The sequence below is a fragment of the Salmo trutta genome, chromosome 28 (genome assembly GCF_901001165.1).
Source record: "Salmo trutta chromosome 28, fSalTru1.1, whole genome shotgun sequence".
Classification (NCBI taxonomy): Eukaryota; Metazoa; Chordata; class Actinopteri; order Salmoniformes; family Salmonidae; genus Salmo; species Salmo trutta.
The window spans coordinates 26,286,309-26,299,725 of NC_042984.1; the positions used below are offsets into that span (position 1 = coordinate 26,286,309).

The following is a 13,417-nucleotide window of genomic DNA, read 5'->3' on the forward strand; positions in this document are numbered from 1 at the left end:
TGTGAAAAGATGAATCAACAACATCCTCATTACTCCACAATACTATCCAATGTAAAGAGTGAAAAAAGGATGCCTGTTCAGAATAAAACATTTCAAAACATGCATCCTATTCACAACAAGGCACTAAAGTAATATTGCAAACAATTTGGCAAAGCAATTAACTTTTTGTCCTGAATACAAAGCGTTATGTCCGTGGTAAATACAATACATTACTGAGTATCGCTCTCCATATTTTCAAGCATAGTAGTGGCTGCATCATGTTGAGTATGCATGTATTCGTTAAGGACTGGGGCGTTTTTCAGGATAATAAAGAAATGGAATAGAGCTAAGCACAGGAAAAATCCTAGAGGAAAACCTGGTTGTCTGCTTTTCACCAGACGCCGGGAGACAAATTCACCTTTAAGTAGGATAATAACCTAAAGGCCAAATCCACACTGGAGTTGCTTACTAAGATCGTGAATGTTCCTGAGTAGTTCAGTTAGTTTTGACTTAAATCTACTTGAAAATCTATGGCAGACCTGAAAATGGTTGTCTAGCAATGATCAAGAACCAATTTAACAGATCTTGAAGAATTTTGAAAACAATAATGGGCAAATGTTGCACAATCCAGCTGTGGAAAGCTCTTAGACACTTACCCAGAAAGACTCACAGCTGTAATCGCTGCCAAAGGTGCTTCAACAAAGTATTGACTCAAGTGTGAATACTTACTTAAATTAGCAAAATTTGCTAAAATTTCGAAAAAACACGTTTTCACTTTGTCATTCTGAGGTATTGTGTGGAGATGGCTGAGATGTTTGATTTAATCCATTCAGGATGTAACAACAAAATGTGGCATAAGTCAAGGGGTATGAATACTTTCTGAAGGCACTGTAAAATGTGCATCTCAACAGGTACAATTTTGAACTATTGTATGTTTTTTTTGGTTATATTTTTTATAAACGTGAAATGTCAACCATACATGTCAAAATAAATGTGAAATGTTAGTTTGGAATTCATTCATGACTCCACTACTTCAACACGTTGGTCTCCCTGTGTCAGGTCAAGTGAGTTGTGTATTTTCTTTCCTAATGTCGTGCCATTTTTGTGGTAATTAGTCCTAGGGACCTAAGATATTACCTGGTAAACACCAAATTCAGGATGCAAATGGCATGTGTTGAAAGATGTATTATTAGCTATGTTACATAATTATGAAATAGTAATTTTAGATTAAGAATCACTCCAAGGCGTAAGGGGCGCTATAAAACCAAGGGCCATAAGACATCAACGAAAGATACGTCCATCCTTCCGGAAAACGGCAGGAGCGACTAGCTGCGTTGTTTTGCTGCTGAGACAACTAGCTAGCTAGCCATCCATCGATCGGTGCTAGCAAACAAACAACTAAACTGAATATGGCTGGAACTTCATCAGTAGCTGGTGAAGTATTTGTCGATGCCCTACCGTATTTTGACCAGGGTTATGATGCAACGGGCGTTAGAGAGGCGGTAAGTATCTGCTCCATACATACCTGTTGCGAACTAACTAGCATCAGACATGAGCTAGCTGAGAAACGCTCAACTCCGTTCTCTTAAAGCCATTCAAAATATTGTAATGAACAGGCAGGGAGCAGGTCTCGAACCCTCGACCTTCAAGCCCGAAGTCCGGTGTCGCAAAAGCATGCTCGTCCGGCAGAGTCGATTTCCGCGCTTATAAACCCAGGGTCGTTACACTACTCCCTCCTTTCAAAGAGCGCGTCCTCGCGCTAGCTTGCGACTCAACGCCTTAAAGGAACGCGCTCACCGGCCAAGCACACGCACTGTCGTGGATGCAAGGTCCGATCCCACTTCTGACACCAATGTAATGAACAGGCAGGGAGCAGGTCTCGAACCCTCGACCTTCAAGCCCGAAGTCCGGCGCGCTATCGACTGTGTCGCAAAAGCATGCTCGTCCGGCAGAGTCGATTTCCGCGCTTATAAACCCAGGGTCGTTACAATATAGAAAATGAGTAAACAACGGAGTATACAAACAGTCAGGGGAATAGACAAATATATATATATATATATATAAGACCATTATCAGGTTGATTTGCTTTTTTTGTTATGAAATTATTTATATTGTTCAAATTCATTCTCACCGTTTTCCGACTCCTTTACATTTATGAATATAGAATTTAGCTCATAACTGCGGTTGATTAAGAAGAAAGGCTTCGTATAGTTTTTGCTATACTTTGTTAAACCAAAGATCACATTTTCAGTATCGCTTGTGTTCTGGTGGGGAAACTGAGTCGGATACACAGACGAAAGCAACAAATTATTCCAAGTTAACTGTTTGAATAAGTGTGCTTCAATCTTCCATAATCAAAATTATACCAAATCGTTTGTTTCATTTTCGTGCCATATCAAAAATAACTTTATCAGTAGCCTAATGGGGTGCTGTTCAGTAAATGTTAAATTGTTAACGCAAGATGTGCTTACAGTCATGACCTAAACACCATACAGCACACTGAGCTAGATGTTTTTTCTTCGTATTTAATTAAACAGTATACATTTTAAAGTGTTAGACCAACAAAATGTAGTTAGTCACATTCTTTCATTTTCTTATGATTTTTACAGTTAACTTTGACCCTATACTTTTTGTTATGTGCCACTAGTAGATCATTAGTTCAGGTTGATGACCATTGCATACCATAAAATCCCCATATTATGCCATCTTAAAATATGCATGCTTCGGAGGTAGGGGCAGGTAGCCTACACACACAGGCAAAGATTTTCAGCTGGCAGGCAGACACTGGAATAAGTTTGAATGACACACAGGAAACTGATTGTGAAAAACCCAGCTGCGTTGCAGTTCTTGACACACTCCAACCGGTGAGCCTGGCACCTAATACCATACCCTCTTAAAAGGCAAATAAATATTTTGTCTTGCCCATTCAAATGATATTTTATTGGTCACATACGTGTTTAGCAGATGTTATTGCGGGTGTAGCGAAATGGTTGTTTCTAGCTTCGACAGTGCAGTAATATCTAAGAAGTAATATTTCACAACATATACACACAAATCTAAGTAAAGGAAATATGGGAATGTTACCCTCTGAATGGCACACATACACAATCCATGTCTCAATGCTTAAAAATCCTTATTTAACCTGTCTCCACCCCTTCATCAACACTGATTGAAGTGGATTTAATAGGTGACATCAATAATGGATCATAGCTTTCACCTGGTCAGTCTGTCATGGAAAGAGCAGGTGTTACTCATTTTTTTTGTAGACTCAGTGTATATTAGTGAATTTTGAAGGTGCCCATATTATGCCAGCTTAAATATGTTTTGTGAGGTGTGCCACTAGTAGATCAATAATCTATTGTCATTAACATTGCAAAGCATAACATGCCCATATTTTGCCAGCTACAATATAGGAAAAATACTTAATTTCAAATGTAATATACAGCAAACAAGTAACCTAGTTCAATTTTATCCAGGGGTTAGAACCAGTTAAGGAATAGAACCGAAAAACCATCTTTTTTTTGAGGAACAGAGCCAAGAATGAAAGAAATCTATACTGCTCGGGAACAGAACTGTTATTTTAAAAGCATGGGAACTGGTTAATAACGTTATTTTACGTTCAGGCATTTTTTTCCCCGAGTACCACAAAAAAACGCAACTAAGCACATATGCAAAGACCTCAGTCACTCAAACCTATTCCAGTGTCTGCCTGCCAGCATTTCGCTACACCTGCAGTAACATGTATGTGACAAATAAAAAAAAGTATTGGGTTTGAAATCTTTGCCTGTGTGTAGGCTACCTACCTCCGAAGCATGCATAGTCTATTGTAGCTACTGATGTTACAGGCGCGATTCTGAACTTTTTAGTGAAGAATCGAATCACTTTTTCAATGCTCGTTAAAGGATACTATAGTTATGTTTCACACTGGGTTTATTAACTGCAAAAAGGTAATTCGTGTTTTAATTCTGGTCACGCTCTGCAAACTCTAAGTGGCATTATGTAATTGAACTGAGTCAGGATCAATGGCTAGCTCTGGTCCAACGTTTATCCTACTCTCTGAAGTTCAGACATTCAAAGTTCCTTCATAGAAGCCGCGTCTCCGTAGGTATAATTCAGATAATGCATATCATAACAAGATGCCCAGCGCTCTCCTCACCCGCTACATTTGTCGCACCTTACGCTACACTTGTCTGTCCAATGCATAGATTGCCTGCTCCAAAACAGTCTGCTCTATCCATTGGTGAAACAATTTAATGTCGAGCTAAATGTTCTAAAGAAGAGATTTAAGAAAGGAACGATTAAACCGTTAACTTTTTGGGGGGGATTTCGAACCGGTTCAGAATTTTCTTTTGCTGGTCGGAACTATGGAACGGAGCGGGGAAAAAATATGTTCTGTTTAAAACGAACCGATTGGACGATTTCATTTCCAACCCCTGATTTTAACATAGTAAATATGGATGGTGAACATTTTGTGACGTGCCACTAATAGATCAATAACCCATTGTCATTACCATTACAAAGTGTAACTTGCCCATATTATGCCAGTTATATTGGAACAATGTTTTTTTCTTTTTACAGTGAACTGAGGTTAACTTTACTTGTATGCCTAGGCTACTAGGCCCACACAGATCATATGAAATTAATAGGGTTTGTAAATGTAATTCTATTATTACACCTAGGCTATAAAATAAGTGTGCGCGCTCTTAGGTGTGTAACATAATCTACTTTCAACAATGGTCAGGGTTCTAAGAATCCCGGATAGCACTGACCGACTCAATTGGCTCATTCGTGTTGAGTTGAGGAAAAAGTTGGTTGTATTCGATACAAGTTATTGTAGGTGCAGGAAAGCGTTTTCAGAATTCACATTTTTACGAGAATCGACCGACCCAATGTTTTTGCTAGCAAATCCCACGAACAATTATTAAAACTCGACTCCGCCTCGATATAAATGAACGGAGTTGAGCGTTGCTCAGCTAGCCTGCCAGCTGAAAATCTTTGCCAGTGTGCATGTGTAGGCAACCTGCCCCTCTGAAGCTTAGGCTACTGTAGCCTACTGACGTTACAAACGTGATTCAGAAATTCGATTTTTAGAGAAGAATGGATTAACTTTTCCAATGCTAGTTGGGGATACTATAGTTATCATGTTTCACATTGGCTTTATTAACTACAAAAAGGTAAAACGTGTTTTTAATCCTGGTGCCGCTCTGCACACCCAAGCTCGTTAGCTAGCTATCCCTGGCAACGTTAAGCCAAGTCTCGGGAAATTAAAAGCCGCTCCTCCATGGGTATAATTCTGTGGGCCTAATTCAGATAAAACATGTCATAACAAGATGCCCAGTGCTTCAAGCCAAACTTCCTCCTCCATCCTCTCTTGCTCTCTTCCCATCTGCAAAATTTCAGTCAGATCTCATCCCTATAATTGTCTGTCCATCATGCATGTAAACAACTATAGCTTTGCCTGCACCATAACAAGCTACTCTATCTGCACTGATTGGTGAAGTAGTTTAGAAAGGACAAATATAAACTGGAACTTTTTGGGGTTCATACCGTTCAGAACTTTATTTTGCAGTTTGGAAAAGTGGAAGAGAACGAAAAAAATAATGGTTCTGTTCAGAACAAAACTATTGGAAAATAATTTAGGTTCCAACCCCTGCTTTTAGGTCACCCCTCAGTCACAAGTCTAGCTAGTCTACTGTACTAGTATGCTGTCAATCTGTATTAATTTCCATACACAGGCTGCAGCCTTGGTAGAGGAGGAGACTCGCCGATACAGACCCACCAAGAACTACCTCAGTTATATGCCAACACCTGATTTCACTACATTTGAAGTAAGTACCACATACACAGTTCATGCTATAAAAACAAAAAGGCATAAATTACTATGTAAACTAATGCCACGAGGCTGGCTTTTGACTGACTCGTCACTGTCAACTGTGAAATCTACGCTGCTCGACAATGACATTATGTGAAGCAAATACTAATGCTTATATCACCCATCAGACTGAAATCATGAGGAACGAGTTTGAGAGGCTAGCAGCCCGGCAGCCCCTGGAACTTCTCAGCATGAAGAGGTAAACCCAGTCTACTCTTTTGCTCAGAGCACGAACAGTCATGTTAAAAAATAGCTTGCTAACTGTCAATCCCCCATTCAGTTCTAACTTGATGCATTTAAACCCTCGTTATCCTCTGAGTGTACACTCAACTGTTTCTGTTTCACCTGTGCAGATATGAGCTTCCAGCTCCATCATCAGGGCAGAAGAATGACATCACTGCATGGCAGGAGAGTGTGAACAACTCCATGGCTCAGCTGGAGCATCAAGCAGTGCGAATTGAGAACCTGGAACTTATGGCACACTACGGTACCAATGCATGGAAGGTCTACAATGAGTGAGTCGGTGGCTGCTGCTTGTGCCCAGTAGAGCTCTTCATTTATTTTAGTTTCCAAGAAAGCGTCAGGGGGGGACAACCCAACTGATTTGAATTAAGCTAACAAATGGGGTTTGATTAGTCATTTAATTTGAGAGTAGAGGAGATCAGTCTTTTTACATGTCAGTTTAGACATGCTTGTCCTGAAGGGTAAAGTATAGATTCACAGGGATTTTTCAACTTTGCCTTAATCTTTGTCATTATTTCCACTCCACAGTAACCTGGCCTTTATGATTGAATTGGCACAAAAAGAACTACAGAAATGTAGGTAAGTAAATGGTGTGAAAAGGTTGCTTTACAATTTCCAGGTTGTGCATCACATTCCTCAAGGTTAGCTTGTTTAGTAATAGTTTTGGACTCAGTCTGACACAAACTGTGTTGACAAGCTTCTGCACGTCAATAATGAGCTTCTGTATATACACTGCTCAAAAAAATAAATGGAACACTAAAATAACACATCCTAGATCTGAATGAATGAAATAATCTTATTAAATACTTTTTTCTTTACATAGTTGAATGTGCTGACAACAAAATCACACAAAAATAATCAATGGAAATCCAATTTATCAACCCATGGAGGTCTGGATTTGGAGTCACACTCAAAATTAAAGTGGAAAACCACACTACAGGCTGATCCAACTTTGATGTAATGTCCTTAAAACAAGTCAAAATGAGGCTCAGTAGTGTGTGTGGCCTCCACGTGCCTGTATGACCTCCCTACAATGCCTGGGCATGCTCCTGATGAGGTGGCGGATGGTCTCCTGAGGGATCTCCTCCCAGACCTGGACCAAAGCATCCGCCAACTCCTGGACAGTCTGTGGTGCAACGTGGCGTTGGTGGATGGAGCGAGACATGATGTCCCAGATGTGCTCAATTGGATTCAGGTCTGGGGAACAGGCGGGCCAGTCCATAGCATCAATGCCTTCCTCTTGCAGGAACTGCTGACACACTCCAGCCACATGAGGTCTAGCATTGTCTTGCATTAGGAGGAACCCAGGGCCAACCGCACCAGCATATGGTCTCACAAGGGGTCTGAGGATCTCATGGCAGTCAGGCTACCTCTGGCGAGCACATGGAGGGCTGTGCGGCCCCCCAAAGAAATGCCACCCCACACCATGACTGACCCACCGCCAAACCGGTCATGCTGGAGGATGTTGCAGGCAGCAGAACGTTCTCCACGGCGTCTCCAGACTGTCACGTCTGTCACATGTGCTCAGTGTGAACCTGCTTTGATCTGTGAAGAGCACAGGGCGCCAGTGGCGAATTTGCCAATCTTGGTGTTCTCTGGCAAATGCCAAACGTCCTGCACGGTGTTGGGCTGTAAGCACAACCCCCACCTGTGGACGTCGGGCCCTCATACCACCCTCATGGAGTCTGTTTCTGACCGTTTGAGCAGACACATGCACATTTGTGGCCTGCTGGAGGTTATTTTGCAGGGCTCTGGCAGTGCTCCTCCTTGCACAAAGGCGGAGGTAGCGGTCCTGCTGCTGGGTTGTTGCCCTCCTACGGCCTCCTCCACGTCTCCTGATGTACTGGCCTGTCTCCTGGTAGCGCCTCCATGCTCTGGACACTACGCTGACAGACACAGCAAACCTTCTTGCCACAGCTCGCATTGATGTGCCATCCTGGATGCGCTGCACTACCTGAGCCACTTGTGTGGGTTGTAGACTCCGTCTCATGCTACCACTAGAGTGAAAGCACCGCCAGCATTCAAAAGTGACCGAAACATCAGCCAGGAAGCATAGGAACTGAGAAGTGGTCTGTGGTCACCACCTGCAGAACCACTCCTTTATTGGGGGTGTCTTGCTAATTGCCTATAATTTCCACCTGTTGTCTATTCCATTTTCACAACAGCATGTGAAATTTATTGTCAATCGGTGTTGCTTCCTAAGTGGACAGTTTGATTTCACAGAAGTGTGATTGACTTGGAGTTACATTGTGTTGTTTAAGTGTTCCCTTTATTTTTTTGAGCAGTGTATTTTTCACAACTTTTTCTGGTGTCATTTATACAGAAAGCAGATTCAGGACTTGAACTGGCAACGGAAGAATGATCAGCTTGCAGGCGGGGCCAAGCTGAGAGAGCTGGAGTCAAAGTCAGTTCTGTAAATGCTGTATTTTTCATTATTGTTCTCTCAACTGTGGTATGATTTCTAAATCCATGCCATCTCTCTTGTAACAGTTGGGTGTCCCTCGTAAGTAAGAACTATGAGATTGAACGTGCCATCGTCCAGTTGGAGAATGAAGTTGGACAGCTCAAACAGCAGCGTGGTGACGAGAACAAGGAAAACATTCGACAGGACTTCTAGAAACAGAACCTTGCAGAAGAGACATTTTACAAGAAAGGAAATGTTGAGCTTGCAGCTGAGAACAACGAAAACCAATGTGAAAAGAACAGGACTATCCCTCCAGACTTTAAGAACCTAGTTGCCTTGGCTGCACTGCTTCTTATGACAGTCTTTACATTAGTCTCAGACAGTGACCGTTGAAAAACTATTGGTCCTGTGTAGAGCATTTTTGATGTACCTCGATCACTTCAGAGGTGAAGTCTGATTTAGTGTTTTCTTTTCTTTTTATTTATCAATGCTTGTCAATTTGAGTAATTCTAAAATGAGGTAGTTAATAACTAATGATGCGGTCTACAAAAGTCACTTGATTTCTTAACATATAGACAGTTGAAGTCGTAGGTTCACATACACCTTAGCCAAATACATTTAAACTCAGTTTTTTGCAATTCTTGACATTTAATCCTAGTAAAAATTCCCTGTTTTAGGTCAGTTAGGATCACCACTTTATTTTAAAAATGTGAAATGTCAGAATAATATTAGAGAATGATTCCTTTCATCACATTCCCAGTGGGTCAGAAGTTTACATGCACTCAATTAGTATTTGGTAGCATTACCTTTAAATTGTTTAACTTGCGTCAAGCGTTTTGGGTAGCCTTCCACAATAAGTTGGGTGAATTTTGGCCCATTCCTCCTGACAGAGCTGGTGTAGCTGATTCAGGTTTGTAGGCCTCCTTGCTTGCACACTTTTTCAGTTCTACCCAGAAATATGGGATTGAGGTCAGGGCTTTGATGGCCACTCCAATATCTTGACTTTGTTTTGTTGTCCTTAAGCTATTTTGCCACAACTTTGGAAGTATGCTTGGGGTCATTGTCCATTTGGAAGACCCATTTGCGACCAAGCTTTAACTTAACTGATGTCTTGAGATGTTGCTTCAATATATCCACATAATTTTCCCTCCTCATCATGCCATCTATTTTGTGAAGCGCACCAGTCCCTCCTGCAGCAAAGCACCCCCACAACATGATGCTGTCACCCCCGTGCTTTACGGTTGCAATGGTGTTCTTTGGCTTGCAAGCCTCACCCTTTTTCCTCCAAACATAACGATGGTCATTATGGCCAAATGGTTCTATTTTTGTTTCATCAGACCACAGGACATTTCTCCAAAAAATACAATCTTTGTCCCCATGTGCAGTTGCAAACCGTAGTCTGGCTTTTTTATGGCAGTTTTGGAGCAGTGCCTTCTTCCTTGCTGAGCGGCCTTTCAGGTTATGTCGATATAGGACTCGTTTTACTGTGGATAGATACTTTTGTACCGGTTTCCTCCAGCATCTTCACAAGGTCTGTTCTGGGATTGATTTGCACTTTTCGCACCAAAGTACGTTCATCTTTAGGAGACAGAACGCATCTCCTTCCTGAGCGGTATGACTGCTGTGTGGTCCCATGGTGTTTATACCTGTGTACTATTGTTTGTACAGATGAACGTAGTACCTTCAGGCATTTGGAAATTGCTCCCAAGGATGAACCAGACTTGTGGAGGTGTACAATTATTTTTTTTTTTTCTGATGTCTTGGCTGATTTTCTTTTGATTTTCCTATGATGTCAAGCAAAGAGGCACTGAGTTTGAAGGTAGGCCTTGAAATACATCCACAGGTACACCTCCAAATGACACAAATTATGTCAATTAGCCTGTCAGAAGCTTCTAAAACCATTTAATTTTCCAAGCTGTTTAAAGCCACAGTCAACTTAGTGCATGTTAACTTCTGACCCACTGGAATTGTGATACAGTGAAATAATCTTTCTGTAAACAATTGATGGAAAAGTTGCTTGTGTCATGCACAAAGTAGATGTCCTAACCGACTTGCCAAAACTAGTTTGTTAACAAGAAATTTGTGGAGTGGTTGAAAAACGAGTTAATGACCAACCTAAATGTATGTAAACTTCCGACTTCAACTGTACCTGTGCACAAAAATATGCTAGCATGTGTTTAAGTGCATGTTATAATGACAAATAATTTCTAAACTGAACTTTAACATAGCAAAGTTTTAATTTTTACTACTTTGTGATACAAAAGTTTGTGCATAGCCAATTATTGTTATTTTTTTACTTATAATAAATTACAACTGTGTCGACATTGTTTATAGGTGGTTATGCGTCTGCCTCAACTAACAGATACAACCTTGTTCTTGTGTAAATAGGTCTCTGTCTGTGAATGTGAAATGTTAAGTTAAAAACACGCTATTGCTGCTGTCAATGAGGTTTGCCTAATACTTTTTTAATTATGGAAATGCTAAGTTTCTTGAGGGTGAGATTCATTTTAAATCTCAAATTATTTGGAAATGTAAAGCATTACTTTACTGTATTCTATCATTTTTGGTCCTAATTATTTGGGAATGTTTATACTCAGTTATTGACAAAGATTATACTGACTTTAAAATATATTTCACCATTATTTAACCAGGTAGGCCAGTTGAGAACATGTTTTCATTTACAACTGCGACCTGGCCAAGATAACGCAAAGCAGTATGACAAAAACCACAACAGAGTTACACATAAACAAACGTACAGTCAATAACACAACAGATTTTTCTATGTACAATGTGTGCAAATGTAGGGAGGTAGGCAATAAATAGGCCATAGAGGCAAAATAATTACAATTTAGCATTAGTACTGGAGTGATATGTGCAAATAGAGATACTGGGGTGCAAGAGGGTAAGTAATAATATGGGGATGAGGTAGTTGGGTGTGCTTTTTACAGATTGGCTGTGTACAGATACAGTGATCGGTAAGCTGCTCTGACAGCTGATGCTTAAAGTTATAAGACTACAGCTTCGGTGATTCGTTCCAGTCATTGGCAGCAGAGAACTGGAAGGAAAGGCAGCCAAAGGAATTGTTGGCGTTGGGGATGACCAGTGCAATATACCTGCTGGAGTGTGTTCGTGTTGCTATGGTGACCAGTGAGCTGAGATAAGACGGGGCTTTACCTAGCAAGGACTTATAGATGACCTGGAGCCAGTGGGTTTGGCGACGGATATGTGGTGGGGGCCAGCCAACGAGAGCATACAGGTCGCAGTGGTGAGTAGTATATGGGGCTTTGGTGATAAAACAGATGGCACTGTGATAGACTACATCCAGTTTGCTGAGTAGTGTTGGGGGCTATTTTGTAAATTACATCGCCGAAGTCAAGGATTGGTAGGATAGTCAGTTTCACGAGGGTATGTTTGGCAGCATGAATGAAGGAGGCTTTGTTGCGAAATAGGAAGCTGATTCTAGATTTAATTTTGGATTGGAGATGCTTAATGTGAGTCTGGAAGGAAAGTTTACAGTCTAACCAGACACCGAGGTATTTGTAGTTGTCCACATATTCTAGGTCAGAACCGTCCAGAGTAGTGATGCTAGTCGGGCGGGAGGGTGCGGGCAGAAATCGGTTGAAGATTACGCACGTAGTTTTACTAGAATTTAAAAGCAGATGGAGGCCACGGAAGGAGTGTTGTATGGCGTTGAAGCTCGTTTGGAGGTTTGTTAGCACAGTGTCCAAAGAAGGGCCAGATGTATGCAGAATGGTGTCGTCTGCGTCGAGGTGGATCAGAGAATCACCAGCAGCAAGAGCGACATCATTGATATATACAGAGAAAAGAGTCGGCCTGAGAATTGAACCCTGTGGCACCACCTTAGAGACTGCCAGAGGTCCGGACAACAGGCCCTCAGTGTTCAGTTTGTCAAATCGATCTGAGAAGTAGTTGGTGAACCAGGTGAGGCAGTCATTTGAGAAGCCAAGGCTGAGTCGGCCAATAAGAATGCGGTGATTGACAGTCGAAAACCTTGGCCAGGTCGACGAATACGGCTGCACAGTACTGTCTTTTATCAATGGCGGTTATATCGTTTAGGACCTTGAGCGTGGCTGAGGTGCACCCATGACCAGCTCGGAAACCAGATTGCATAGTGGAGAAGGTACGGTGGGATTCGAAATGGTCGGTGATCTGTTTGTTAACTTGGCTTTTGAAGATTTTAGAAAGGCTGGGCAGGATAGATATAGGTCTTTAACAGTTTGGGTCTAGAGTGTCTCCCCCTTTGAAGAGGTGGATGACCGCGGCAGCTTTCCAATCTTTGGGGATCTCAGACGACACGAAAGAGAGGTTGAATAGGCTAGTAATAGGGGTTGCAACTATTTTGGCGGCTAATTTTAGAAAGAGGGTCTAGATTGTCTAGCCCAGCTGATTTGTAGGGATCCAGATTTTGCAGCTCTTTCAGAACATCAGCTGTCTGGATTTGGGTGAAGGAGAATCGGGGGGGCTTGGGCAAGTTGCTGCAGGGGGTGCTGAGATGTTGGCCGGGGTAGGGGTAGCCAGGTGGAAAGCATGGCCAGCCGTAGAAAAATGCTTATTGAAATGATCGATTATCATAGATTTATCGGTGGTGACAGTGTTTCCTGTCCTCAGTGCAGTGGGCAGCTGGGAGGAAGTGCTCTTGTTCTCCATGGACATGAATCCATAGAGAGCGTATTAAAAACTTCTTAGGGATAGGCGTCAAAGGGACAGTTGCAAATCATGCAGCGCCGTGTGTCACGATCGCATATTTTATAGAAACAACAAGTGTCGGGATGTATGTATCTTATATTGGCTGAAAGCTTAAGTCTTGTTAATATAACTGCATTATCCAATTTACAGTAGCTATTACTGTGAAAAAATGCCATGCTATTGTTTGAGGAGAGCTCCTAACAAAATGTTTT

General features: G+C 41.6%; 1 protein-coding gene across 1 annotated transcript; it reads left to right on the top strand.

The window, feature by feature from the left end:
- The first annotated feature begins 1,270 nt into the window (after nucleotides 1-1,270).
- LOC115165890 (pre-mRNA-splicing factor SPF27) lies at nucleotides 1,271-8,786 on the top strand. Its single transcript, XM_029719355.1, has 7 exons — nucleotides 1,271-1,481; nucleotides 5,715-5,807; nucleotides 5,980-6,050; nucleotides 6,205-6,366; nucleotides 6,623-6,673; nucleotides 8,418-8,498; nucleotides 8,585-8,786. Exons 1-7 carry the CDS (start codon nucleotides 1,389-1,391, stop codon nucleotides 8,709-8,711), a joined length of 678 nt encoding a protein of 225 aa, XP_029575215.1. The 5' UTR covers nucleotides 1,271-1,388; the 3' UTR covers nucleotides 8,712-8,786.
- The last annotated feature ends 4,631 nt before the right edge of the window (nucleotides 8,787-13,417 follow it).